The sequence below is a fragment of the Impatiens glandulifera genome, chromosome 1, assembly GCF_907164915.1.
Source record: "Impatiens glandulifera chromosome 1, dImpGla2.1, whole genome shotgun sequence".
Lineage (NCBI taxonomy): Eukaryota > Viridiplantae > Streptophyta > Magnoliopsida > Ericales > Balsaminaceae > Impatiens > Impatiens glandulifera.
Genome location: NC_061862.1, coordinates 18,664,998 through 18,691,300, shown reverse-complemented (window position 1 = coordinate 18,691,300; position 26,303 = coordinate 18,664,998). Strand labels below are relative to the sequence as shown.

The window sequence follows — 26,303 nt, the reverse complement described above, 5'->3', positions numbered from 1 at the left end:
TGGTAAAAAGACGTAAAATATATTAATATATATAAATAAAAAATAAAAAAAATAATTTAAAATATAGAGTATTTTAGTATTTTGGTTAATAAGATGAGTGATGTGATTGATGATAAGTGATTGATTGAAAAATTAATTTTGTATAGGTTAAATAAAAAACATCCGCCGAACAAAGCCGAAAATACTAAAATATCTTATATTTTAAATTATCATTTTTTATTTTATTTATATATATCAATCTCTTAAATATTTTTATCAAAAATAATCCTTGCTCCTAAGAATTATCACCCTCATTATTTTTTTATCTATAAATTATTAAAAAAAATATACATCCAAAAAAGATATATAATTAAAGTAAAATAATATTTCTAAAAGTAATATAAATTATATATATTTTTATACCAACCAATTTTAATATTGATTATTTTAATGGAATTGTGTCAAATAGTAACACATGAAGATTGATATTACTTATTTATATATATATATATATATATATATATATATATATATATAAATTTAGTTACATTTCAAAGTGTAGAATAAATATGTAATGAAAAATGCACACATGTAAGAATAAGGAGGGTGTTAAAAAAAATGAAAACAAACGCGTCTTTAAGTCTGTGGTCGGGCGATAAGTACGATAATTTTAAGGATAAACACGTGAGAAGGAGGACAGTCAGACCCACATCATTATTCATTTTTTAATTAAATAAATAAATCCAAATGAATCATGGCCAGCCGTCATTGACGTGGCTCAACTATAAAGGTTTGTTTAGTATGATTAAATAAATTATTTTTGTATACAAATATTCATGAAAAATAAATAAACTCCTACATTTTTAAAATCAGCTAAAACAAACGTTCATTCAAGGTACATATTCCCCATTCAAATCAGTTTTAATATACATAACATTCTATAATTTAAATGAATACTTGATAAAAAAAAAAAAAACTATTTTCAAATAAATTTATATCCTAAACTCACCAATAGTCTCCACAAGAGCAAAAACCATCTCTAAAATGATGAAATCGACTCGAATCTCTCAAAACAATTTCGCGCCCAACGATCTTCGCTATAATCTTGATAGCCGAGTGACAATCCCCACACACTCGAAGATTCTTCATAACCGTAATCGTACATCCTTCCAAACTACTAATCAAAGCAAACGCTATTGCTAGACGCTCGCTATGGTAAGACAATGCCGCGCCTTTTTGTTCATCCTCGACATCGTGCAAATCAAAACCAATATCGGGAACATACCCTTCTTTCCTTAGCCTTTCTCCTAACCATCTCAATTTATCATATATCATTTCACTTAAAGGATGAGACCTATCTCCCGAAACAAAAACATGTTTCCTCCCCTTCAAAATGACCCAACTCCGACCCGGTTGTTTCGCCACACCCGCCCGTTTCATCTTCACTCTTAATCTAGCAACATCAGCCCATTTACCAGTCGATGCATATAGATTCGATAGTAAAACATAAGCACCACTGCATTTTGGGTCGAGGTTAAATATAATATTTGCCGCCTTTTCGGCTAGTTTGAAATTCGAATGTGTCCTACACCCGCTAAGCAAAGATAGCCATGGCATGGTATTATTCGGTTCGATGGGCATTGTTTTAACGAATTGTTCTGCTTCATCTAATTCCCCGGCTCGACCCATTATATCGACCATACACGAATAATGCTCTATTTGAATATCGAATGGTTTAAACTTATCGAAATATCGAAACAACTTTTTTCCTTTTGTTAGCATCCCGGTATGGCAGCATGCGTAGAGCAATCCGGTTAGCGTGATTTCATCTGGGTTAATCTCGCCTCGAATCATTTTGCTATACAACGATAAAGCCCATTTCCCATGTCCGTGTTTAGCACAACCAACGATAATCGAGTTCCACGAAACGAGATTCTTCTCTTCGATTCTCTCAAAAATAGCAAACGCATCTCTAATGCATCCACAACCGGAGTAAAACGAAACAAGAGAGTTTCCAACGTAGACTTCGGTTTCAAGCCCGAGTTTGATCGAAACAACGTGTATCTCTTTTCCTCTTTCGATATCCTCCAGTTCACTACACGAGTTTAAAGCGCTAGCCAATGAAGACTCATTTGGAAGGACCCCGTTTTTCATCATCTCGACGAAGATCTCCATTGCTTCCTCGTGCCTATGGTTTAAACCGTAACCCGTTAGAAGAGATGTCCAAACTACCACATTCTTACGCGATAGTTCGATGAAAATCTCGCGAGACTCATCGATTTGGTTGCAGTTTGCGTAGAACGTGAGAAGCGAGGCGGTTACGAATTCGTCTGAGAAATACCCTCGCTTGAATACTTGCCCGTGAAGCTGAAGACCCATCTCGAGCTCCAACACATTTGCAGATGCCGTTATCGCGGAAGAAAATGTATTCGAAGAAGGAATAATGGAAGAAGAAGACATGATCATCATTCTCTTAAACATAAGCAGAGCTTTTCGACTCATTCCTTGCTGATCAAGCCCACTAATCATACTAGTCCATGATATAACATTCCTACGAGGCATTTCATCGAATACCCTTACAGCATCATCAACTCTGCCATTACAGAAATACCCATGAATCATCGAGTTCCATACCGCTATATCCTTCACATTCACATTCATATTAAAGAACAAGTACTCAGCGGCTTCAATCATCCCAAACTTGAAATTTCCATTGATCATTGTAGTCCAAGTAACAACAGTTCTGTCAGGCATTTCATCGAACAGCTTCGAAGCTATGTCTAAATGACCGCAATCCAAACATCCTTTAATAAGGGAATTCCAACAAATGGAGTCCCTTGTGGACATTTGGTCGAACAGTTGCAGGGCATCGGTAAGGCGGTTGTTTGCTGAATAAGCGGAGATCATCTTGGTGCATAAATGAAGGGTGGGTGAAGGAATCTTGTTGAAGATGGATCGAGCTTCATCTAATCTGTTGTTTTGAAGATGATCTGATAGAGACGACGAAGTAGTAAGAGATTGAGTGTTTGATTTGTTGAAATACGGGAAAGCATTAATGGAGATGAAATTATGAAAAGATTGTAACTTTATTAAGTGACGCGAAATCATCGGCATCAGACCAAGAATAACAAGGTCAGTTCTTTCTCTGGTTCACACTTATATAACTTACGACTATGCATTTGTACGAAAGAGATATCGGGAAATTTGATAATATGACCCTAAAAATATGAGTATTTTGATTTTTAACCTTACTAATTAAGTTTTTGTTTTTTAACCTTTTTTTATAAATTTTTCCAATTTTACCCCTCAATAACCTTTTTATTTCTTTTTCTTTTTTTTTCTTTTTTTTTCTTTTTCTTTCTTTTCTTTTCTTCTTTTCCCCCGCTTTCCCCTTTCTCCCTTTCCCCCCGACGACCGTTGCACTCCCTTCTTCCCTTCCGTTCTTCTTCTCCGTCACCTCCCTCCCCAGGTCCCCTTCTTCCCTTTCGTTCTTATTCCCCGTCAGCTTCCGTTTCTCCGACGCCAAGCTCCGCCGACGTTCGCCAAGAAGCCCAACCCTTCCAGCCAGCCTCTTCGTCGATCGCCAAGCCGAACTTCCAGCCAACGACGATCGCCAAACCTCGGACGATTCTAGCCCAACGATTTGAGGTTAGTTTAAGTTTATTATTTAGGTTTATTGTTTAGGTAATCTTAGTTTAGTTTAGGTTTATTGTTTGAAATGCTGAGAATGCTAAGATTGATATAGTTTGAAATGCTGAGAATGTTTGTGAATGGTTTGTGAATATTTGTTTTGCATGTTTTGCTTATTATGAATGCTAAGAATGGTATAGGGTTTTAGGGTGGTGAACATTAGGGTTTTAGTTTAGGTTTAGGGCTTGGCGTGGGGGTTGGGCGTGGGGCGTAAGGATTAGGCGTGGGGGTTGGGCGTGGAAGGTGGGCGTGGGGCGTGAGTTTGGGCGTGGGTCTTGGGCGTAGGGCTTGGGCGTGGGGCGTGGGGGTTGGGCGTGGTGCGTGGGGAGTGGGCGTGGGGGCTTGGGCGTTGGGCGTGAGGGTTGGGGCTTGGGCGTGGGAGTTGGGCGTTGGGCGTTGGGGGTTGGGCGTGGGGCGTGGGGGTTGGGCGTGGGGCGTGGGGCTTGGGCGTGGGGCGTAGGGCTTGGGCGTGGGGGTTGGGCGTTGGGCGTGGGGCTTGAGCGTGGGGCTTCAATTATTAATATGATTTTAGTGTATATGATTTTAATGACCGTTTTTGCAGATGGCACCAAAGGAAACCATTCTCAATGATTTTAATGACCGTGTTTCATGGAAATCCACCGGTCCCAGCTTGGCAAAGATAAAAGAGAGGTTTACTCACCATGATCTTTTGGATAGGGCTTTGCAGACCCAATTCAAGTCTATATTCCAAGCCCCGACATTATTATTTTCAGGAACCATACTCCATCAGATGTTTATCAAAAAAGTCAGTTCAAATTCGAAGGAGATAAGGTTCTTGGTCAAAGGTAAGGAGGTCTGCTGGGGCATGAAGGATTATGCATTGGTGACAGGCCTCAACTTTGGCAGATTTCCGTTGGTGGAGGAGGTTGAAGAATGTCCACCCCTTGTCCTCAAATATTTTAAGGGTAAAAAGGATGTTAGACTGAAAGAGCTTGAAGACATTTTCGTCGGATGCTTTGATAAGGAGGATTCATGGAAGATGGGGCTCATATTTCTCATTTACCAGTGTCTGTTCGCATCTGATAACAGGAGGAAGATAAGTTTGAGAATCTTTCACATGGTGGAAGACATGGAGATGTTCCTCCAATTTCCATGGGGAAAGGTGTCCTTCAGAGCTACCCTGCAGTGTATTGACAAAAATATCAAATACCTCCGTGGATTATATCTCTCGAAGAAGAAAAACTGGAACAAGAAAGGCATATGTGATGTCGCTTATACTATACATGGGTTCGCACTAGCATTCCAAGTGTGGACCTATGAGCTTATCGATACATTCGTCCCCAATTTTGCTGAAAAGACACTGGAAGATGATCTTACAAGCCCAAGGATAGTGCTCTATAAATCTTTTAGGAGTTATACCGGACCTGAGGTATCTACAGCCATCCAGGACCCCCACGCCCAACCTCCACGCCCTACCCCCACGCCCCACGCCCACTCCCCACGCCCCACGCCCACACCCCACGCCCTACCCCCACTCCCCACGCCCACTACCCACGCCCCATGCCCAAGACCCACGCCCAACCCCCACGCCCCACGCCCAAAGGCCCACGCCCCACGCCCAAAGGACCACGCCCCACGCCCAAAGGCCCACGCCCCAGGCCCAACCACCACGCATACTCCCCACGCCCAACCACCACGCCCCACGCCCAAAGGCCTACGCCCCACGCCCAAAGGCCCACGCCCCACGCCCAAAGGCCCACGCCCCACTTATTATGCGTGGGGCGTGGGGCGTGGGGTGTGGAGGTGGGAGATTATGCGTGGGGCGTGGACCGATTTTGACAGCATTTCGTTTACGTAGCATTTCCCAGCATTTCAACCATAACATTGACAACCATTCAACCATAACGTGAATGAAATGAGATTGATAGAAATGATCGTACCCATTTAGATGGTCTCGTCGCGGGGTCTTAGTTGAGTCTCAGGCGTCGCGGAGCTGTGTCGTTGGCGTGGCGGCAGTTGGTCTCCCTCGAACTTCGGTGGCTGGCAGTTGGGGGAAGGGAGGGTGGTGGGGTCGCGGTGGAAAGGAAGAAGAAAGGTGATTGGGGGGAATCGGGAATGTTTGGGAAATGGGGGACATGTGGGGGATGGGGGGTGGTGGGGGACCAACGGGGAGGGGAGTGAATGAGAGGAGAGAGGGAAAGGAAGGAAAAGAAAAGAAAAAGAAAAAAAAAAGCAAAAAAAAAAAATAAAAAATGAAAAGGTTATTGTGGGGTAAAATTGGAAAAAATTATAAAAAAAGGTTAAAAAACAAAAGAATTATTATGGAGGTTATATTTCAAAATAGCTTTGTTTTTAGGGTAATATTATTAAATTTCCCCAAGAGAGAGTGGGAGAAATTTGATCAAATGAAGAGGGTCATTCCCAAAAACAATCTTGAAAATTTATTTTTTATATTTAACTTTTTTGTTTTTTTTTTAAATTTGAAGAGTTTTACAATTACTATTTTTTTTAAAAATCAAATAACCCTCACCTTTTCTTTCCCTCTTTCTTCTCCCCGCTCTCGACCATTACTCTCCCCTTCCCCAGCCCTCCCCTCTGACGCCCAAGCCCGAACTCCCCCAACTACACCATCCCCGACTACCCCGACGTTCGCCATAGGACGACGCGCAACCCCTCGAGCCCCGACGATAGCCAATACGCTTCCAGCCCGACTCCTCGACGATCGCCAAGCCCCAGACGCTTCTAGCTCGACTCCCCGACGTTTGCCCAACATATCTCAGGTTAGTTCGACTACTCATCCCTCTCTTGCATGTTGAGTATGAAATGTTTTAGGGTTTTAGGGTTTTAGTTTAGGTTTAGGGTTTGAAATGATGAGAATGGTATAGTTTGAAATGCTGAGAATGTTTGTGAATGGTTTGTGAATATTTGTTATATGTTTTGCTTATTCTGAATGTTGAGAATGATATATTTGGGTTGTGCGTTGAGCGTGGGGTTGACGTGGAGGTTGTGCGTTGAGCGTGGGATTGGGCGTGGGGTTGGTGTGGAGGTTGTGCGTGGAGTGTGGGCTTGAGCATGGGGTTGTGCGTGGGGATTTTGCGTGGGGTTGTGCGTGGGGTAGTTTCTTGAGCGTGGGCTTGGGCGTGGGGTAGTGCGTGAAGCGTGGGCTTGGGCTTGGGCGTGGGGCGTGGGGCGTGGGGTAGTGCGTTGAGCGTGGGCTTGGGCGTGGAGCGTGGGCTTGAGCGTGGTCTTGGGTGTGGGGCGTGAGGTAGTGCGTGGAGCGTGGGCTTGGGCGTGGGTTGGGCGTGGGTCGTGGGTCGTGGGGGTTGTGTGTGACTTCAATTATTAATATGATTTTACTGTTTTTGATCCACCAAAAATTGTGTATATGATTTTACTGTTTGTTTTTGCAGATGGCACCAAACGAAACCATTATTAATGATTTTAATGGTCGTGTTTCATGGAAATCCACCGGCCCCAGCTTGACAAAGATAAAGGAAATGTTTACTCACCATGATCTTTTGAATAGGGCTTTGCAGACCCAATTCCAGTATATATTTAAAGCCCCGACATTATATTTTTCAGGAACCATACTCCATCAGATGCTTATCAGAAAAATCAGTTCAAATTCGAAGGAGATAAGGTTTTTAGTCAATGGTAAGGAGGTCTGCTGGGGCATGAAGGATTATGCATTGGTGATAGGTCTCAACTTTGGTAGATTTCCTTTGGTGGAGGATGAGAATATTGAAGAATGTCCACCCCTTGTCCTCAAATATTTTAAGGGTAAAAATGATGTTAGACTGAAAGAGCTTGAAGACATTTTCGTCGGATGCTCTGATAAGGAGGATTCATTGAAGATGGGGCTCATATTTCTCATTTACCAGTATTTGTTCGAATCTGATAATAGGAGGAAGATAAGTTTCAGAATCTTTCACATGGTGGAAGACATGAAGATGTTCCTCCAATTTCCATGGGGAAATGTGTCCTTCAGAGCAACCCTGTAGAGTATTGACAAAGATATGAAACACCTCCGTGGGTTATATCTCGCCAAGAAGAAAACATGGGAAAAGAAAAACATATGTGATGTCGCTTATACTTTACATGGGTTCGCACTAGCATTCCAAGTGTGGACCTATGAGCTTATCAATACATTCATCCCCAAATTTGCTGAAAGGACACTGGAAGATGATCCTACAAGCCCAAGGATAGTGCTCTATAAATCTTTTAGGAGTTATACCCTACTGGAGGTATCCACAGCCATCTAGAAATGCAATGTTCGAAGAAAAATTGACGAGTCTGCGGAGGAGAAGCGGAAGTACTCTGAGGACGACTTTGAAGACATGACAGGCAACATTTATGATGAATTCTTTGAATTTGATGGGAGGAAGAGAAAAATTGAAGTTTGTGAAGAAGATGAAAAACATGAAAGGACTCACAAACCTCCGGCCAAAAAGATGAAACTAGACAAGACAACTCTCATGAAATCCCTTCTACGACGACTCCTCAAACTTATAAAGACAATTCTACATCTTGTGCACCCAATCTAGTGTCTCAAGCCCATACTGATACTGATGCCAAACTTGATGAGCTGACAAATGATGTGAATGAGATTAAAAAGGATGTGAATGAGATTAAAACTGAAATCAAGCTCATCAAGGAGAATCAACAACTTATAATCACATTATTGGGGAAAATAAAGGAACAAAAGAATGGTGGAGGAGAAGAAAAAGAAGAGGATGATACTGAGATGAGGACGAAGAGGAAGAATGATGAGGTGATGAACAAGATTAAGAATTATGAGGTGATGAAGAAGAGGAAACATGATGAAGTTGATGAGATGAAGAGAAAGAATGATGATGAGATGAAGAAGAGGAAGCACGATGAAGTTGATGAGATGAAGAGAAAGAAGAATGAGAGGAAGAAGAGGCTGACGAACTTGGAAAAGAAGAAGGAGGATGATGAGTTGGCCAATAAAAGGAAGGCGGATGAGTTGGCCAAGAAGAAGAAGGCGAAAAAGGTATAATTGCAAACCCCCACGCACTACCCTACGCATACTTGAGCCCCACACACAACACCGACGCCCCACGCACAACCCCCACGCCCCACGCACAACCCCCACACACCACGCCCCACGCACAACCCCACACCCCACGCACAACCCCACACCCCACGCACAACCCCACACCCCACGCACTACCCCACGCACACCCTACGCCCCACGCACTCACCCACGCCTCACGCCCACCCCCACGCATAACCCCCACGCCCCACGCACTCAACCCACGTACTCACCCCACTCCCCACGCACAACTCCATGTCCCACGCCCAAGCCCACGCACTACCCCATGCACCACCCCACGCCCCACACTTACACCTCGCAAAATTTATATTAATCTCATTTTGTTTTTAATTGTGCATGGGGAAGAGGAAGAGGAAGAGGAAGAGGAAGAGGAAGAGGAGGAGGACGACGTCGACGAAGAGGAGGAGAATTAGGAGGAGGACGAGGAGGACGATGTATAGTTGCGCACCACGCCCCATGCCCCACGCCCCACACACAATGTATATTAATCTGATTTTTTGATTGTTCAGGACGATGATTCGTCCACACACCACAAGCCCCACGCAAATTGAATTTTGATCGCCTAGAGGAGAAGAATGATGAGGCTGAGGTAGAGGCGGAGAAGAATAAGGAGGCTGAGGTGGAGGCTTAGAAGAAGGAGGTGGAGGTAGAGAAGAATAAGGAGGCTGAGGTGGAGGCTCAGAAGAAGGAGGTGGAGGCAGAGAAAAATAAGGAGACTGAGGTGGAGGCTGAGAAGGAGGTGGAGGTGGAGAAGAAGAAGGAGGTGGTGGAGGCTGAGGTGGAGGTGGAGAAGAAGAATGACGAGGTGGAGAAGAAGAATGAAGAGGTGGAGGAGGAGAAGAAGAAGGAGGAGGTGGAAGAGGAGGAGGAGATTGTGAAGGAGGTGACTGATGAGGAGAAGAAGAAGAAGAAGAAGGGGAAGAATAAGAAGGATGTGAATGAGGTGAAAGAAATGACTCCATCAAAATTTGTTAATAAAATATTCCGGAGAAAGAAGTCGAAACAATTGGGGGACTACACCGACCCTGTTGGGAAAGAGTTTAAACTCAATGATCCGATTACGGTTAATCCTATGTTAAAAATTGACGAGGAAAAAATGAAAGATTTGAGGAAATGGTTGAAGAGTAATGATGAAGACTTCAAGGATTTGACTATTTCCTTAGCAGATCGTGATTTATTTAACAGATTGCTCACGCTTAAAAAATGGTTACACGATCAAATAAATATTTTTGTCTTTATTTTTATTCATTATTTTTGTACCACCACCCCACGCCCCACGCACAACCCCCACGCACCACGCACAAGCCCACGCCCACGGCCACGCACCACGCACAAGCCCATGCCCACGCCCACGCACCACGCACAAGCCCACGCCCCACTCCCAATCCCACACATAACCACCACGCACAAGCCCACGCCCCACGCCCAAACCCACACACAACCACCACACACCACGCACAAGCCCACGTCCCACGCACAACCACCACGCACAACCCCATGCCCCACACCCAAGCCTACGCACAACCACCACGCACCACGCCCAAGACCACGCACCACCCACGCCCAAGCCCACGCACAAACCCCACGCCCAGATTCCCATATTGCCCTTGCTTAATCAATAATTTTTTTCGCAAGAGATAGATGCAATCATTTACATAATGAAACGAAGGGTTGCGTTGTTCCCTAAGATATATCTAAAGAATTTCTCAATTGTTGACTCTCATCTCTCTTAGAAGTTCGCGAAGCGCTATGATACGTTTTCCCAGAATCCGATAGGCTACAAGTTCGACAATTTCATGGATTATGTATTTGGTGATGAACATCACTTTATGTATCCTTGGAATCTTGTTTATATGATATATGCACCTATGAACCTGAACCAGAAGCATTGGGTCTTGTGCCAGATTCATCTACAAGATTGGTGCATATACGTATATGACTACGAACAGAAAATCTTCCCAACGGATGTATATGACGACTTCATGAAACCGATGTGTGAAATGATGCCATACTTGCTTGAACAGGGGTTCACCCTTGCCGATAAGGACAGGTTTCCGCAGTTCAAATTGGAGAAGATGTTGTATTCTATAATACCACACCCAACAGTCCCAAAGACAACCAAAACTAAGGACTACGGTGTTTTTACTATTATGCATTTGGAATACCTTACTGCCTCATTGGATATATCAAAGGTGGTCTCCAAACAAATAACTTTTTGGAGAAAGAAATGGACAGTAAGTTTATTCCACCAAATTGTAGACCCCTAATCTAAATTGAATAAATATATATTTTTGTTGGCTTCAAGTTGCATTCTTAAATTAGTTAATTATTGTTGTCTTTGTTAAATTAGTTAATTATTGAATAGAATAATATGTATAACAACCACGCCCAAGCCTTAAATTAATTCCAAGAATAATGTGTAAACGACCACGCCCAAGCCTACGCTCCACGCCTAAGACCCACGCCCAAGCCCACGACCCACACCCAAGACCACGCCCCACGCACTAACCACGCCCCACGCCCAAGACCACGCACCACCTACGCCCCACCCACCACCCACGCCCAAGCCCCACGCCCCGCGCCCCACGCTCAAGCCCACGCCCCACGCCCCACGCCCCACGCACAACCCCACGACCCACGCTCAAGACTACGCACCACCCAATACGAGGCATTGACAATACTTGAGTGTCTATCAGATACAAAGACGAGATCCAAGACTACTCCAATTGCCACTCTTAATTGTTGCATTAAATATGTCTAAGAGTTATTATTCTCCGAATCAACGACGCCAAAAGCAACGGGAAATAGTTGTTCATTCGCATCCAATGCAATCGCAACCAATAGTTGACCTCCAATATTATGTTTAAGAAAACTGGCATCGACGCAAAATAGTGGACGATAATACTTAAAATCTCTGATTGAGCAGCCTAGGAACATGAACATATACCTGAAATGGCAATGCTCATCTGTCTGAATGTCAGTTATGGTACCTAGGCTATTCTTCGCCAACATGAACAGGTATGATGGCAATTTTCCATAGGATTCCTCTATTGTCCTCGCACCGCCATTAGGGCTTGTTCCCTAGACCTCCAAGCCTTATTATAGGTCAGCTTAAACCTATAATTTGTCTGCATGTCTTCCATTATTTTCTTAGGCATGTGGTCATGGTGATGGTCCATGTACTTACGTTTGATGCACTCCGTAATTACCCATGAGGGTGCTTGCCTCACATTCTCCTGCCTTGTCAAAATTGAGCATGAGTGTTCATTTACTAATTTTCGAATCTCAAACATCAGCTAGAATTTTCCTTTCACAACACGCAATCTCCACTTGCAGTCCTCATTCACACATTTCACAAACCAAAGACTTTTGTTGACTTTTCGACTTTGAATTTAAATGATTAATCATCACATATCTATGCACCCTCAATTGAAGTTCTTTTTTGTTCTAAAAAAACGTACCCATTTCCAATCCGTTTTCAAGGGTTAATTGAGCATGTGTTTCAACCTGAATTGATTCAAATGAATCAAGCAACTCAATATGGCTGAATGTTTTCCTCATAGGGGAAGTAATGATGGCTGGTCGGGGTGAAAGAGTAAGGGTACTAGCAACCAATTCACTCGGACGCAAACATGAGACTTGTTGTTCTTCATCTTCTACATGGTGTATGTCATTTTGACTTTGTAAGACATCTGCTCAAATATAGGGAATTCATTAACCTCCTCTCTTTGGATTTCATCAGTTGTGTGTGAAGGTAGTGACTTCTCTACTAAAGAGACACACAGAGGAGTGCGAAAAGCTCGTGTGGTGAAGTCGAAATTTCTTTTACATAGAACATCACATCTCCATCATATCGGATAACAGCAGAAGGAGCTCTTTTAAAAACCAAATTATACTTCACTTTCAACACTAAATCATATCTCAATTTGTCCACACCAATAGCACGATAGACAATGCCAGTTAATTCGTCATATGTAGTGTTTAGGGATATAGGCACACCTACTAATGAACTTGAGTAAAAAAAACTAACACACACCTACTAATGAACTTGAGTAAAAAAAACTAACACCATCATCATCTTTCCTCCACTCTCCATCATATAGGACAAAACAGTTAACAAATAAATTGAGATCTGCAATTGATACAAATTTAAATGTTAGTGTAGTAAACAAAACCTGTGAAATTCATTAAACAACATGGTAAGTGGGTCATGGGGCGTGGGTGGGGCGTGGGGTCTTGGGCATGGGAGTGGGGCGTGGGCTTGGGCGTGGGTGGTGCGTAAGGGTGCGTGGAGCGTGGGCTTGGGCGTGGGGTGGGGATCGTGGGGGGTGGGGCGTGGGGTGTGGCTGGTGCGTGGGCTTGGGCGTGGGTGGTGCATGGGCGTGGGTGGTGCGTGAGCTTGGGCGTGGCTGGTGCATGGTGCGTGGGCTTGGGCATGGCTGGTGCGTGACATTTCAAACGTAGCATTTCGACAGCATTTCAAACGTACCATTTTGACAGCATTTCAAATGGGAATGAAATGAGAATAAAAGAAATGAGCGTACCCATTTTAATGCTTATCGGTTGGTCTCGTCGCGGGGTCTCAATTGGGTCTCAGGTACACTAGGTCTCGTCGTTGGTCTCAGCTGTGTCGTCGGCAGTTAAAGATCCCGGTCGGCGTCGGTGAATGGCAGTTGGGGGAAGGGGATGGTGGGGTCGCGGTGGAAAAGAAAAGGGGAAGAAGAGAAAGTGATTGGGTGGAAATGGGAGGTGGACCCGTGAAATGAGAGGGGAAAGGAAGAAAGAAAAGAAAAAGAAAAAAAAGGTTAGTAAGGGTAAAAATGAAAAATATTTTAAAAAAAGATTAAAAATAAAAATGGAATATATTAAGGTTGTTTTTAGGGTCATTTGATAAAATTTCTCGAGAGGGAGAAAGAAAAAATATGAAAGAAATTATAATTAAGGAAATATTTTATTTTTTTTAATTAATTTATAATATTTATAAAAGAATTTTAATTCCAATTTTTCACTCTTTCCACACATTACAAATTAAAAATAAAAATTATGTCAAATCTACCTTCAACAAAATTTCAAATATTTTCTTAGTAGTTTAAAATACTTCAATCTCAAAAATTATTAAAATATGACAAAAACATCTATAAATATTCTTTCATTTAAAAATATTTAAACAAAGTGACAAATTAACTAAAAAAAAGTCAAAATAAAGGAGAAACGATTATTTTATCAATTTAAAATAAAGCCTTTTATCACTAAAATTTTGATAGTTTTAACTCTATAGAACATAATTCAAAATTCGAGCATTATTTTATAAAAAAATTCAAGAAAAATTGGGTGTGGATTGAGACGGGAAATGCATTTATCATTCTCGCTCCATTTTATTTTGAGACTTTTTTAACTATCATCCCAGTTCGATTTCAAAAAATTCCGGCAAGGCACCAATATACCGTATTCTCTAAAAGAAAAAATCTTAGATAAAATTATATAAACGAATTTTTTAATATTATATATATTATAATATAATATTTTTATTATTATTATAAAGAAATAAACTCAAGACTTTTATAAATATGAAAAATAAATATATTTTTATGTTTAATAGTGTTCGGGGTAAAATCGGAGTGAGATCGGGACAAAGAACACAAATATCATCCCGTCTCATTCCCGATCAACTACCGAGGAAAAAATGACCATAACTGGACAATTCAGATTAAAATTGGCATCCCTGCTTCCTAATATCCACGTTCACATTTAAAATTTAAGATGTTTTAATAAAAATAAAAGTTAAGAAATAAAACTAATAAACATAGTTTAACCATATGTTGATATAAAATAATTGTTTTATAAAAGAATTAATAATTTTCTCAAATAAACAAAGCATAAAATATATAGCAAAACTCATATATTTTATAAAAATAAAAAAATAAAAGTGGGCCTCTCTCTTTCTGTCTATATCTAAAAAAAAGTAGAACCATTGAGATATGATAAAATGGAGGGAGTTGTTTACCTGTTTTAATTAACGGTCAGAGCATGTTTGTTCAAGCATGTCCTCATGATCATTCCTCTTTCTACGCTCAATTCTTCTTCTTTTCCATCTTCTCTCCCCCATTCATCTTGTCTATCTAGCTAGCTACTACACCTTCATTTTCACTCTTTTATCTTTCTCAATAGATTAATCAATTGTCAACCAACCATGGATGAAGAATACGACGTTGTCGTTCTAGGAACCGGTCTTAAGGAATGCATTCTTAGCGGCCTCCTCTCCGTCGATCGACTTAAAGTAACTACTTTACTAATTACATTCTTCTTAACAATGTAACAATGTTCTTAACAATGTTTATTCAATCCAATCAAATCAAATCAATTACAGGTTCTTCACATGGATAGGAATGACTATTATGGAGGAGAATCCACCTCACTTAATCTTAACCAGGTATACATCTACTTTGATCAGTGCTTAATTTTCAATGTTACTCCATTTGGTTTATGTTGTTTTCTAGCTGTGGAAGCGATTTAAAGGAAATGACGCGCCACCAGATCCGTTGGGTTCTAGTAGAGACTACAATGTTGATATGATCCCAAAGGTAGTATAAGAACAGTTTGCATGTTCTAACATCCTTTGATTTTCAAATAATCTAACTTTCTTTGATTTGTTTGTTAGTACATATTGGCTAACGGCGCCTTGGTTCGAGTTCTAACCCACACTAATGTTACAAAGTATCTAAATTTCAAAGCTGTCGATGGTAGTTACGTCTACAACAAGGGGAAGGTACTCAGATTATATCTATATTTACTTGTTTTATGTTCACATATTAGGATTTATGTTTATGTTTTTTTTTTGTAGATACACAAAGTACCTTCTAATGATGTGGAAGCATTAAAATCTCCACTAATGGGATTATTTGAAAAGCGTCGTGCTAGGAAATTCTTCATTTACGTTCAGGATTATGATGAAAATGATCCGAAATCCCATGAAGGATTGGATCTCAACAAAGTCACTGCGAAAGCTCTTGTATCGTAAGTTATCAAAATAATTTTTAGTTTAATACTAGCTACGGCTTAAATGTATAAACCGTGGCATGTATGCATGCATGAAGGAAATATGGACTAGAAGACAATACAGTTGATTTTATAGGCCATGCACTTGCTCTCCATCAAGATGACAGTTACTTGGATCAGCCTGCAATGGATTTTGTGAAGAGAGTCAAGGTAAATAATAATAAATTGTAATAAATATGCTTTAATTTACATATCATTGTATACCTGGCTAATGTTTTTCTTCATTCATCGTGAATTAATAGCTATATGCAGATTCTTTGGCTCGTTTTCGAGGAAGTTCTCCTTATATTTACCCACTGTATGGACTGGGAGAACTGCCACAGGTGTGTCTTGTTTAAAAATTTCGTTCGATTTTGTGGCAACTTATGGTTTATAAAAAACATTGATGACAGGCATTTGCTCGTCTAAGTGCTGTATATGGTGGTACCTACATGCTTAACAAGCCTGAATGCAAGGTAATAATAAAATTTGGGACATCCCTTTATCATAGAAAGAAATTATTGGTTGATGATGGATTATCTTGAACTAATCAGGTAGAATTTGGCGAGGATGGAAAAGCATATGGAGTGACTTCAGAGGGTGAAACTGTAAAATGCAAGAAAGTAGTTTGCGATCCTTCGTACTTACCTGAAAAGGTAAAGAAAGTTGGGAAAGTAGCTCGTGCAATATGTATAATGAGTCATCCCATCCCCAATACACACGAAGCTCATTCAGTTCAGATTATTCTGCCTCAGAAACAACTTGGGCGTAAATCTGACATGTAAGTATCACAAATAATGGGTAAAGTAAGTAGAGTAGTCCATATTCATACAATAATAACATTATTATTATTATTATTATTGTAGGTATCTCTTTTGCTGCTCTTACTCTCACAATGTAGCAGCAAAGGGTAAGTTCATTGCGTTTGTAGCAACAAAAGCAGAAACGGATAATCCTGAGGTCGAACTAAAGCCTGGAACAGATCTTCTTGGACCTGTAGATCAAATTATTTTCGACACTTATGACAGATATGAACCTGCCAATGACCATACAGTTGACAATTGCTATATATCAACTGTAAGTTCATTTTACAAATTGCTTGCGTTTTATTTTGGTTAATGTATCTTGAAATGAAAATTTATTAATTGTAGAGTTACGATGCAACTACACATTTCGAGTCTACGGTAGCTGATGTCATAACTATGTACAGTCAGATAACTGGAAAGGTATGTTCATTATATTTAGACCTTGCTGAAATTGTCTTAGGTTTAACCAAAACATAATTAAACTGGGACTAAAGGCCTAATTATCTCCATCTAGCATGGATTGTTCTGAAGGGTTAACAACATTTTTTATTTTTCATGTTACAGACACTTGACCTGACAATGGATCTGAATGCAGCTACTGCTGCTGCTGAAGAAGATTGAGTTATTGTGCTGAAATTTCTCGACAATGGTTTATGTTAATTTTTTATTATAAATTATTGCAAGTACTCTTATAATGAACCAATAAGACGATATGTAATTTTGCATGTTTTTTATACTGTGAGAAGTTTATAGGACAAATGTTCTTGTATTTCATGGGATCAATGTAAATGCAGTTTTATTTTAGATGTGCTCTTTGACAAAATAACAAACAATGTGAAAATAGCACGGCAAGGACATTTTAAATCCAGTTCGGCATAAAGATAAAATGTGACGAGGCCTTAGTATAGAAAGGTTGTCATGACTGACTTGAATAAATTAGATTAAAGAATTGATTACTTACTCGTTTCTTGTCTGTATGTCGACATAGAAAGAAAGAAAAGATGACACATAGTTGAAGAAGAAAAGATATTGTTAATTGTTAACTGAATTTGAATGGGTATCTTGCAAAAATTTCACACGCAACGAGATAACAGAAGCTGAATAAATGGCAGTTGAAAATACAATGAACACCCCTATGTAAACACAAATGGTTGTAGCACAAACATATAGGTACCTGCAAGAAGAAGATCCATAATTAGTTGTACAGAAATAAGCAAGAGAGTTGCAACCGTTTTTAATAGAAAGTTGACCCTATTGAAAAAAACACAATAAGCAAGAGAGATCTCAAAATATACCATAAGGGAAAAGATGAAGAATCCTTCATATTTCTAAAGTTGAGAAATCGGTGCGAAGAAACCACAGAAAAACATAATAAAAAAATATATATTGTGAAGCAAAAAAGGAAAGAACACCAACAACCGACAAAAAGACAATAATTTCCTAAGGCTATCGAGAAGATCCAAAACGTACCATACTGAGAAGGTTGAAAGTGAGAATACTATGTAAATATATTTTTGTAAATAGAAGTCCTTATTTAGGATACTTTAAAGTATAACAACCTTATTAATTGAGATATTTTGACAAGTTCAAGGTTCAAAACAATAATTAGCCTAATATTAAAAAAAACTCAAGGAAATATATAGAATTTTATAGAAGTTGTATATTGCTATTCCTTTTCCAAAAAATGGAATTCATTAATTATGATTATATATTTTGGAATGTTGAAGTTTATATAAAAATTTATCTTGAGGGAGAACAAAGATTGTGAAATGGTTCTTCCCTTTCAAAAATAATACAAAGAATGTCCAACCATGAAGCCACGATGAATAGGTATTTGAAGTTTTGAACGATTATTCTGATTATAATAGGAAAACTATAAATCCAAATTTCATTTTCAACTATTGTGAAACAAACAGAGTATTATAGAAGACTTACTTGGGAGAGAAGACACTCCAAACAAATAAGTGGTTCCTCATCAGAAGCAACATGATGGTGTAAGCCAGCAATATAATTGAATTTATGCCCAGGGGAACCAAACAAGCAAAGCCAACCGTCTTCTTGAGAAGATTTCCTAGAGATAGAGAACTTGTGGTCTTCATGGAAATATAGATGACCAGGCTGAGGAAAACTAGCATGGGAGATGCATAGGTAATAATGAACATTAAAATGCCCGAAAGTGCTGTGGAGTGGCTTGAGATGCCCTGGAAATTGAAGCATTAGTAGGAAAAATTAGGTATTATCAGTCTAAGTTTGAATTTTAAAACATAGCAAAAACACACTTGTGAAGAGATTTTTCAACACTTCTAAAAAGCATAAAAGCTTACTATAAAAGCCCCAGCAACATCAATAGTAGCTAGAGTGTTGGTGTTGCCTAGAGCAAAATGGCCCACCATCCCCAAAAAATACAATGCAGCAATCTGTGAGAGAAAAACAAACATGGGAAGCATAATACAATTAATTAGAATAAGGATGTAATAATACAATTTTTAAATCAACAAGCAAATTTCCTATTTGATCAAATACAAATAAAATTGAACTATAAATATTTAAACCCTGAGCAAGGAAAATGGAGACACTACCCCTAATAATATCATCATCGTGTGAGACTTTGAAACACGCTAGCATATATTATCAATATTTTCAACATAACCTTTTCCTAAACCATAATACACATTTTTTGCCAATGTTAAACAAAGCCCATGAGTCCTTCATAAGACAACCTAAATCATTATTGCTTTTTTTTTTTCTTGTAACCAAAGTGTTCGGGACAACTTTCTCGCACCTCGATTAATCCTTGAGAAAGTTCCCTCCCACTTTAATCTAGTGCTTTCAATGAGAATTAAACATGAGACCTCAAGGTTCTAAGCCCCTTAGTCCAAGTTTCTTGCCATTGAGCTACCCATGGTGGGTGATCATTATTGAATGTTAATTAGTTAATTTATAACAAGGGATCCAATAAGTACTTTACCTCAACCCATTGCTTTGAATTTGGTCCTTGGTTGGCAAAAAAACATATACAGGCAAGAATGTCCCAAAAAAGCAAGGAAACTGGCATTGAGTTTATTGGTTGCTGCAGCACCAGTTGCAGAAGGCACCAGCAAGATACATATGCCCATCCAATCACATACATAGTACCTCTATATCCCACGGGGACAAAATTTCTAAACATGTCATCAACGGAATTAGTTGACACACTAAGATCAGCAGCCGTAAGCATCTTCGAGTTCATAACAGGCATAAGCCAAGGTGATACAAGTAAAATCATGGTTATGAGAATCCCTAAAACTGAATAGATTGTTTGAGTATTTGTCGTATCAAATCCAGATGGTCCAATTATCCTTTCCTCGTGTTTAATTGTATGTTGCAGGATCAGACAGCAAGGAACTAAGAAGCTCAATCCAACCACCACAACAAAAGAGCTACTTGGTAATAGAGAAAGTGAATACAAGATTAAGCAGATCACAAGAAGGGAAGCAACCAACTGGATGGATCTTACATAGTTATTTCCTTCTTGCTCCAACCACTTTGAAATGTCAGGTAGATTCACCCAGTTAACACCACCCTGATGCCAGCCTCTCAAAATCCTCCCAAAAATGAGAATCATCATAATACATGATACCTGATTGTAAACTGGGCTTCGCTCTTTACTATCAGCATTGACTTTTCGTGAGTTTCTTGTCAAGGTGGAAGACTGGATTGTTTTGCGAAGTAATATCAGAGAAAATGTTGACGTAATAAAGTACCATATGTATTGCTCTTCCTCAACCATCGAACTTGATCCCATACTTGCTATAACAATCAAGACAACAGCCAGAATATAAATTTCATCCAATTGCCAATTGAGCATATTGCCTTTTGTTTTAGAATGATGTAACGATACTGAAGGATAAACTTCTTGGTTCAAGCAAAATAGAAGTCCCAAGAATATCAAGCAGGAGAAAACCATTGCTACAATTCCTGAAATGAGTACGCCAACAGGTTTCTGCAAGACAATACTGGAAAAATAAATAAATAAAAGAAACAGTCTATAAGTGGAGGCCCTTACTCAATTCCACCATAATGTGTAAATGAAGGCCTGATACTAACTTGTTCTTTAAGCCCTTTGTGAAGCTTAAAACTTTATTTCATGTGCAAAATCTCACTTAAAATATTTCCAGTAAATCATTATATTTAAATTTTAATATGATTTGAAAAACTAATCCAAGTTATCTATTATAGCTTAGCAATTGAGAAATACAGTCTTCCATCAGAGAAAAATGAACTTCACATTTTATCTGGGGAGATAATTTTGGGGAGAAACAATAATAGGAAGCAATTTTCCAAAATGGAACACCCTTGACAACCTAGCTGCACTGCCTTCAATTCAGGAAAGCATAAAATGAGTAATTTTTGAAAGAGGAATAACATACATCAGTTGCTCTGCGAGATAACCACTCACTTGCAATTCTGAGAAAATTTCTATATGCTGCAGTAATATTCTTATACTCTTCTTTTCCATTGGATCTGTACATCTCAATTAAAAAGCACCATTCAGTGTTTGTACTATAATACAGCAGATAAGGGGAAATCAATAAAAAAACAACATTTATCATTTATTATATAAGTACTGTTTTATAGATCTATAGAGACAAATCTTAATTACCCAGAGACAAATTTTGATCTCCAAGATTTGTGTAAAGCTGCAGCTTTTTTGTATGAGCAGCACATCATCTCTTCATTATTGCCATTACAATTGCTAACAATGATCCATTGATCAACCTCAGTGGTGACATCTAAACTGATTCTACAAAAGCCGGGAAGCTGTGCTTGCAGTAACCTGAGTAACTGCCAAGCATTCAACTCTAATGCCCTTAGCTGATGCTCCTCTGCAATTATTTATGGTTTTGGAGAAACAGAGGTGTAAGCAACATATATAGTAACATGATCTATCATGAAAGGAAAATACGTTAGACTCAACAATAATGCCACATTATTAATCTTTGGTTTCCATGCTCTCCTAAAATTAGCAATAGCCAGCAAAGCCATATTAAGACTACCAATAATATAAGGCTATGAAACCAGAGACATCCTCCTACAATAAGAGAAGAGTCCTACAAAAAACAAGATGGATCAAAATAAATTACTGCCCACAAGCCCCATGAACTGTCTACGGAACCTCAGAAAAAAAAATCCATTTTGGATGATTACATACCTACTTTATTAGGTCCTAAATTCCTAACTGTTCCCTATCATCAGCCTTTAGCCACAAGAACACTAAACACTTCCTGTTATTACACATCAAGTTCTGCCAAATGTGAGAAGGTTTTGCTCTTTTCATTGCTAGATTCAGTTTATGTTGGAAGAAAGAAAGTGACTTTTCAAAAGTTGTTGACCATAGAATCAAATGAATGCTACCACATAAAAACCTAACCTCTTAGAGAATGAAAAACCTCTGAAATCATGATACCAACATTGTTATTGGGGATGGGCACACCAAAGAGGAGAGCTAAAGTTGGTGCAATGTCAACCTAATGAAAACAATAAGACAATGGGAATCCATCAGAAAGTAGCAGGAAACCAGAGATATGCTGCATAACAGTAATCTGAATAAATCTTAAAGATGAGCATATTATTTATTAGCTTTGTCAAAACTGTGTCCAGTGGCATTAAATTTGGAAAACATGGCATGATATGTTATTCCACGTGAAATTCTTGTTGTATCTGTACCAAACTCAAGATTGAAATTATCAATGTTGACAATGTTCAGAAACTAATTTCAGATTTATCTAGGTGCATCACAAACCAATGACATAAATTAATCTGCAATAATGTCTATTAACCTTGTCAGCTGGTAGAAGAATTCAAGTAAAGAATAAATAGGTATCAGTCAGTTACCTGATAAATAGAATCCTGAATAGCTGCATCACTGTCCTCAATGTATTCCGGCAAACCAATGAAAAGGAGCAAAGAGTCAGTTTCCTCGTACGAAGATCCACCGTGGTTACCACTGGAAGTCATGCCATGATCACTAACAACCACCTACAATTTAATTGTAACAAAAAGAACATCAACCACACGTTCCATCTCCGATGGAAATATTCTATACAGGAGGTGTAGGGACATGGAAACAAAAAAGAATAAATGAAAAAAGAAGATAAAAACTCCATTGAAATACTAGTTATATGCTCAACCAAATAGTGGTTATATTTCTGTACCTCAACGATTCTAGGTGTTCTCTATATCATACACCTAATCTCATATCACTATTACTAGGCTCAAAAACGTAAAACCATAAAATATAAGACCAGCTAGAGAGGAAGTGGCAAACACCAGAAGTGTTCGTGGAGTAGCGTTGCCTTGAGAATGAATAGTTCTCTGGTGGATTGTCCTAATAACCTCATCCATCTGTGTAAGCTTTGGGCCCATCAAGACACTGAAAGAAATATACTTTTGTCAAATCCAATACTAGAAGTATTCAAAAAGTGTAAAGGATAGAATTGATACCTGTTGCGCCCTCCTATATGCCCAACATGATCCAAACCAAGATAGTGAAGAACCTGTAAGATCATATTAGAAAATATGTATCCCTTAAGGAATATCTCAACATATATGATCTCTGTATGTTATCAAATATCATACAGAGATCCTTAAGTAAAATGGAAAAAAGAAAAGAGCAAAAGTAATCCTTAAGTAAAATGGAAAAAACATTTCTGAGTTAATTATTAGTTTAGTAACAAAAACACGTACCAGAAGGTCCCAATCAGTCCTAGCAAGCTCACTGCCTAGATGTCGAGAAACATTGTGGTCTACCTGGACTGTATCTCTAACCTGAAGCAACAAGATGAGATAAAGCATATGAGACATCAAACATCCATAAATCACTAACTGAAAGCACTAAAATAAGCAATAATAAAGATCATATACCATCTTTTTTAAGCTTCCATGTTAAGATATCCCTTTACATTATCGAAATTGACAAGAAATAATGTACATGGTGCAACATACTTATATAAACTAGAATAAAAGATCATAACAATCTAATTTCAACTCACATAATTTGTCATTCATGGAAATACTGAAAACAAGAAGCACATTCAGAAGTGTTATTATGTAAAGTTTCTTATCTTTAGGTAATTGACTATCGGCTCTACATAACCCAACACAACTAGAAGTAGGTCTCTTGGTTCATAGTCATGCATAAACTAGAACTAGGAGTCTAGGACATCTTGCTATGATGAAGCATTATCGCCAACCATTTGTGATTACAGAATAGAAGTTGCTAATTATAGTACATTGAACAACTTCACAATAGTAAGAAATTGAGGAGACCTACAAAGCTAAGATTGAAAACTTATCTTCCACAATAAGCCTCTTGATCATTATCTATTAGTACCAAAAATAACAGAATAAACGTAATTGCCACATCACACAACTCTTTCTCAGATTCATATAAGCAAAAAGCATAATAATAAGTACACATATCTTGAGCATGCTAAGACAAAAAGGCTAGTTGCAGAATGAGTGTGTCAAACAATTGTATTGATATGCACATCAGGTATGAGATATCTATCTTCTTTTATAAATGTTACTAGTGAGTGATACTTCAGACGAAAATTTTTTTGGAGAAAAATAAAATAAAAGCTTTTTAATTACTATCTCGATGCAAATGCATTGTTTGTCATATATGCTCACATTTAACATATATCCCACTAAAATAAGAAAAGAAGGAAAGATATGGTCAAATGAAGAAATTATCCATCCCTGGTTCGGAAATGATTAAATTCAACTACTGCTGAAAATGGGGATTGCAAAGACAAATCGGTAGGGAGAAAATGAAAAAGAAGATTATTTTCTAGTAACTTACAAAGAAACTGCTGACTCCATCATTCCTTTGGAATAAACCTGGAAACAACTTGAGCCATGTTTCATCACCAAGCATAACCATTTTCCAACCAATTCTAAAGAACTGAGCTGCAAGAGAAATAGTGCACCAAACATAAAAATGAGCACCCATAGAATCCGACCAACATGGCTATGTAGAGCAGTAATAACTAAATATCGACACAACAAACCTATGAGGTTGTCGTCTAAAAGGGCTTGTGTATTAAAGTTAAATGCCACATCCAAGAATCCAGCAATTGCCCCTGACACCATGGCCTGCTCAAAGTTCAGTCACTGAGAATGACAATTCATCACATCGAAAGATTTTAATAGATTTCCTGAAAAGTGATCACTGCCACCTTTAAACGAGGCATTGTGACTGTTGGTGGTGCAGCTTTAGCATGATATCCAATTGCCTTTCCATTAGCCAATAAAAGTTGAGTATATGGCATAGCATCCATCATAGCCTTTGCTGGAGGTCGACCATCCCTTCCAAGCAGAAACTCTGCTGGAAGGCCATCAATAACCTATCTAATTACAAATTGCTAAATGCATCATTAAGCATGAAAGTGTATAGCTATGGACAATGTTCAAGATAATGATCCATTCTATACAGGGGAAATTCAATACCATTAAAATTAATCGGTCATAAGAGGTAGGAATTCCATGCATTTCCTGCAATTTATTGTCAACATATATATGTAAATGCAGATTCATCAGATGATTTCGTTAAGGGATTACCAACAAAACAATAGTGCAACAATACAAAAAGTTTTCATCAGATGTAAAGCAGCTTTCAGCCCCCAAAACAAAAAGGATTTGATAGGAAGTAGAAAATGTTTACAAATTGAATTTGTGTTGTTGCTTTTGAAACAGATTCACATTTCTTCACTGAATCAAGATCACAGTGCAATGAACTGAAAGTTGGATTAAACTCCATGCTGTGTAAATAGAGAATGTAAGCTCTAGAATCACCTTTTAGTTAGCATCTACCTTCATTGTTCGCATATTTATTATTTTCTAGTAATAGCCAATACAAATAACTATCATTTACACAAATTTATACTAAGAAATAGCGCATCATATTCACTATTAATCTGTAAAGAGTCAAAATAAAAAGCCAGAAACAAAGCATAGACAATGCCTCAACCAAAAGATGCCCATGCCCATACTCATTTCTACTTGTTTATTATGACTAACCTCATACACCGATTTTAGCTCATCAGGATGCAAATCTGATACAATCTGTTCTTTAACCAAGTCATCAGATGGTGAATGAAAGCTCTCCGGTCCACTGTAAAATTCACCACAAGAAACGAAACATTATTAGAAAGCAAAGTCACTCATTTAGATGCATCCTTTTCTACTTAAAGCTACAGACGACGCATAATTAAGGCCAGAATCGATTATATTTTCACTCCTTATAAACGAATCAGTTCGGAATCAAACCTGAAGCCGGAAAGAGCTGGTTTAACGGGGAAAAAACCGCGAACGAAGAAAGAGAGACCTATCATTTGGATAAGAACTGCAAATACAGAACATGCTGTTAACTTTCTGCAACCTAGAGATGACATTTTTTCTCAGATGCCCTAGTCCTGAGCTACTCTACTTGCTATCGTCGGGGAAGAGAGATAGAGACGGCGACGACGATCAACGGGAAGCGATGAATACGTCATCTAGTCAACGGTCAAACAAACAATAAGGTTAATTTTACAAATAAACTTTTTTGGAAGGTCAAATTTACCTCAAAACTATTAATTATGTCGATTATAACCTTCATTGTTTTAAATTGAGTCAAATCGACCCAAATTAATAAATATTTGTGTCGATTTAACCCAAATAAGGATAATGCATACTTTGGACCCTCAACTTTTAACAGATTCTGATTTTTCTCT

The 26,303-nt window shown here is 38.7% G+C and overlaps 3 protein-coding genes and 1 long non-coding RNA gene across 5 annotated transcripts; 1 reads left to right on the top strand and 3 right to left on the bottom strand.

The window, feature by feature from the left end:
* Positions 1-922: 922 nt before the first annotated feature.
* Positions 923-3,148, bottom strand: LOC124920700 (pentatricopeptide repeat-containing protein At5g46460, mitochondrial). The gene has a single exon (XM_047461253.1). It carries the CDS (start codon positions 3,091-3,093, stop codon positions 985-987), a length of 2,109 nt encoding a protein of 702 aa, XP_047317209.1. The 5' UTR covers positions 3,094-3,148; the 3' UTR covers positions 923-984.
* An 11,516-nt stretch (positions 3,149-14,664) lies between these two features.
* On the top strand, positions 14,665-17,351 carry LOC124919940 (guanosine nucleotide diphosphate dissociation inhibitor At5g09550-like). Its single transcript, XM_047460307.1, has 12 exons — positions 14,665-14,984; positions 15,075-15,137; positions 15,205-15,288; positions 15,366-15,473; positions 15,549-15,721; positions 15,802-15,913; positions 16,006-16,086; positions 16,156-16,218; positions 16,297-16,523; positions 16,609-16,819; positions 16,894-16,968; positions 17,113-17,351. Exons 1-12 carry the CDS (start codon positions 14,898-14,900, stop codon positions 17,167-17,169), a joined length of 1,341 nt encoding a protein of 446 aa, XP_047316263.1. The 5' UTR covers positions 14,665-14,897; the 3' UTR covers positions 17,170-17,351.
* Positions 15,656-16,308, bottom strand: LOC124919941. The gene is made up of 2 exons (XR_007097618.1): positions 15,968-16,308; positions 15,656-15,884 (listed from the first exon to the last, which is right to left on the bottom strand). It is a non-coding gene; the product is annotated as an uncharacterized LOC124919941 (long non-coding RNA).
* Positions 17,352-17,560: 209 nt separating the features above from the next.
* Positions 17,561-26,105, bottom strand: LOC124919938 (GPI ethanolamine phosphate transferase 2). Of its 2 annotated transcripts, XM_047460306.1 has the most exons (17): positions 25,858-26,105; positions 25,609-25,702; positions 25,039-25,083; positions 24,768-24,935; positions 24,600-24,684; positions 24,392-24,498; positions 23,275-23,355; positions 23,032-23,084; positions 22,858-22,960; positions 22,423-22,566; positions 21,959-22,055; positions 21,191-21,413; positions 20,958-21,051; positions 19,517-20,530; positions 18,873-18,965; positions 18,484-18,749; positions 17,561-17,722 (listed from the first exon to the last, which is right to left on the bottom strand). In XM_047460306.1, exons 1-17 carry the CDS (start codon positions 25,980-25,982, stop codon positions 17,581-17,583), a joined length of 2,934 nt encoding a protein of 977 aa, XP_047316262.1. In that variant the 5' UTR covers positions 25,983-26,105; the 3' UTR covers positions 17,561-17,580. The 2 variants fall into 2 exon arrangements, with proteins under 2 accessions (XP_047316262.1, XP_047316261.1); XM_047460305.1 differs by lacking the exons at positions 24,768-24,935; positions 25,039-25,083; positions 25,609-25,702; positions 25,858-26,105 and having other exon boundaries at positions 24,392-24,493; positions 24,600-24,686.
* Positions 26,106-26,303: the final 198 nt, after the last annotated feature.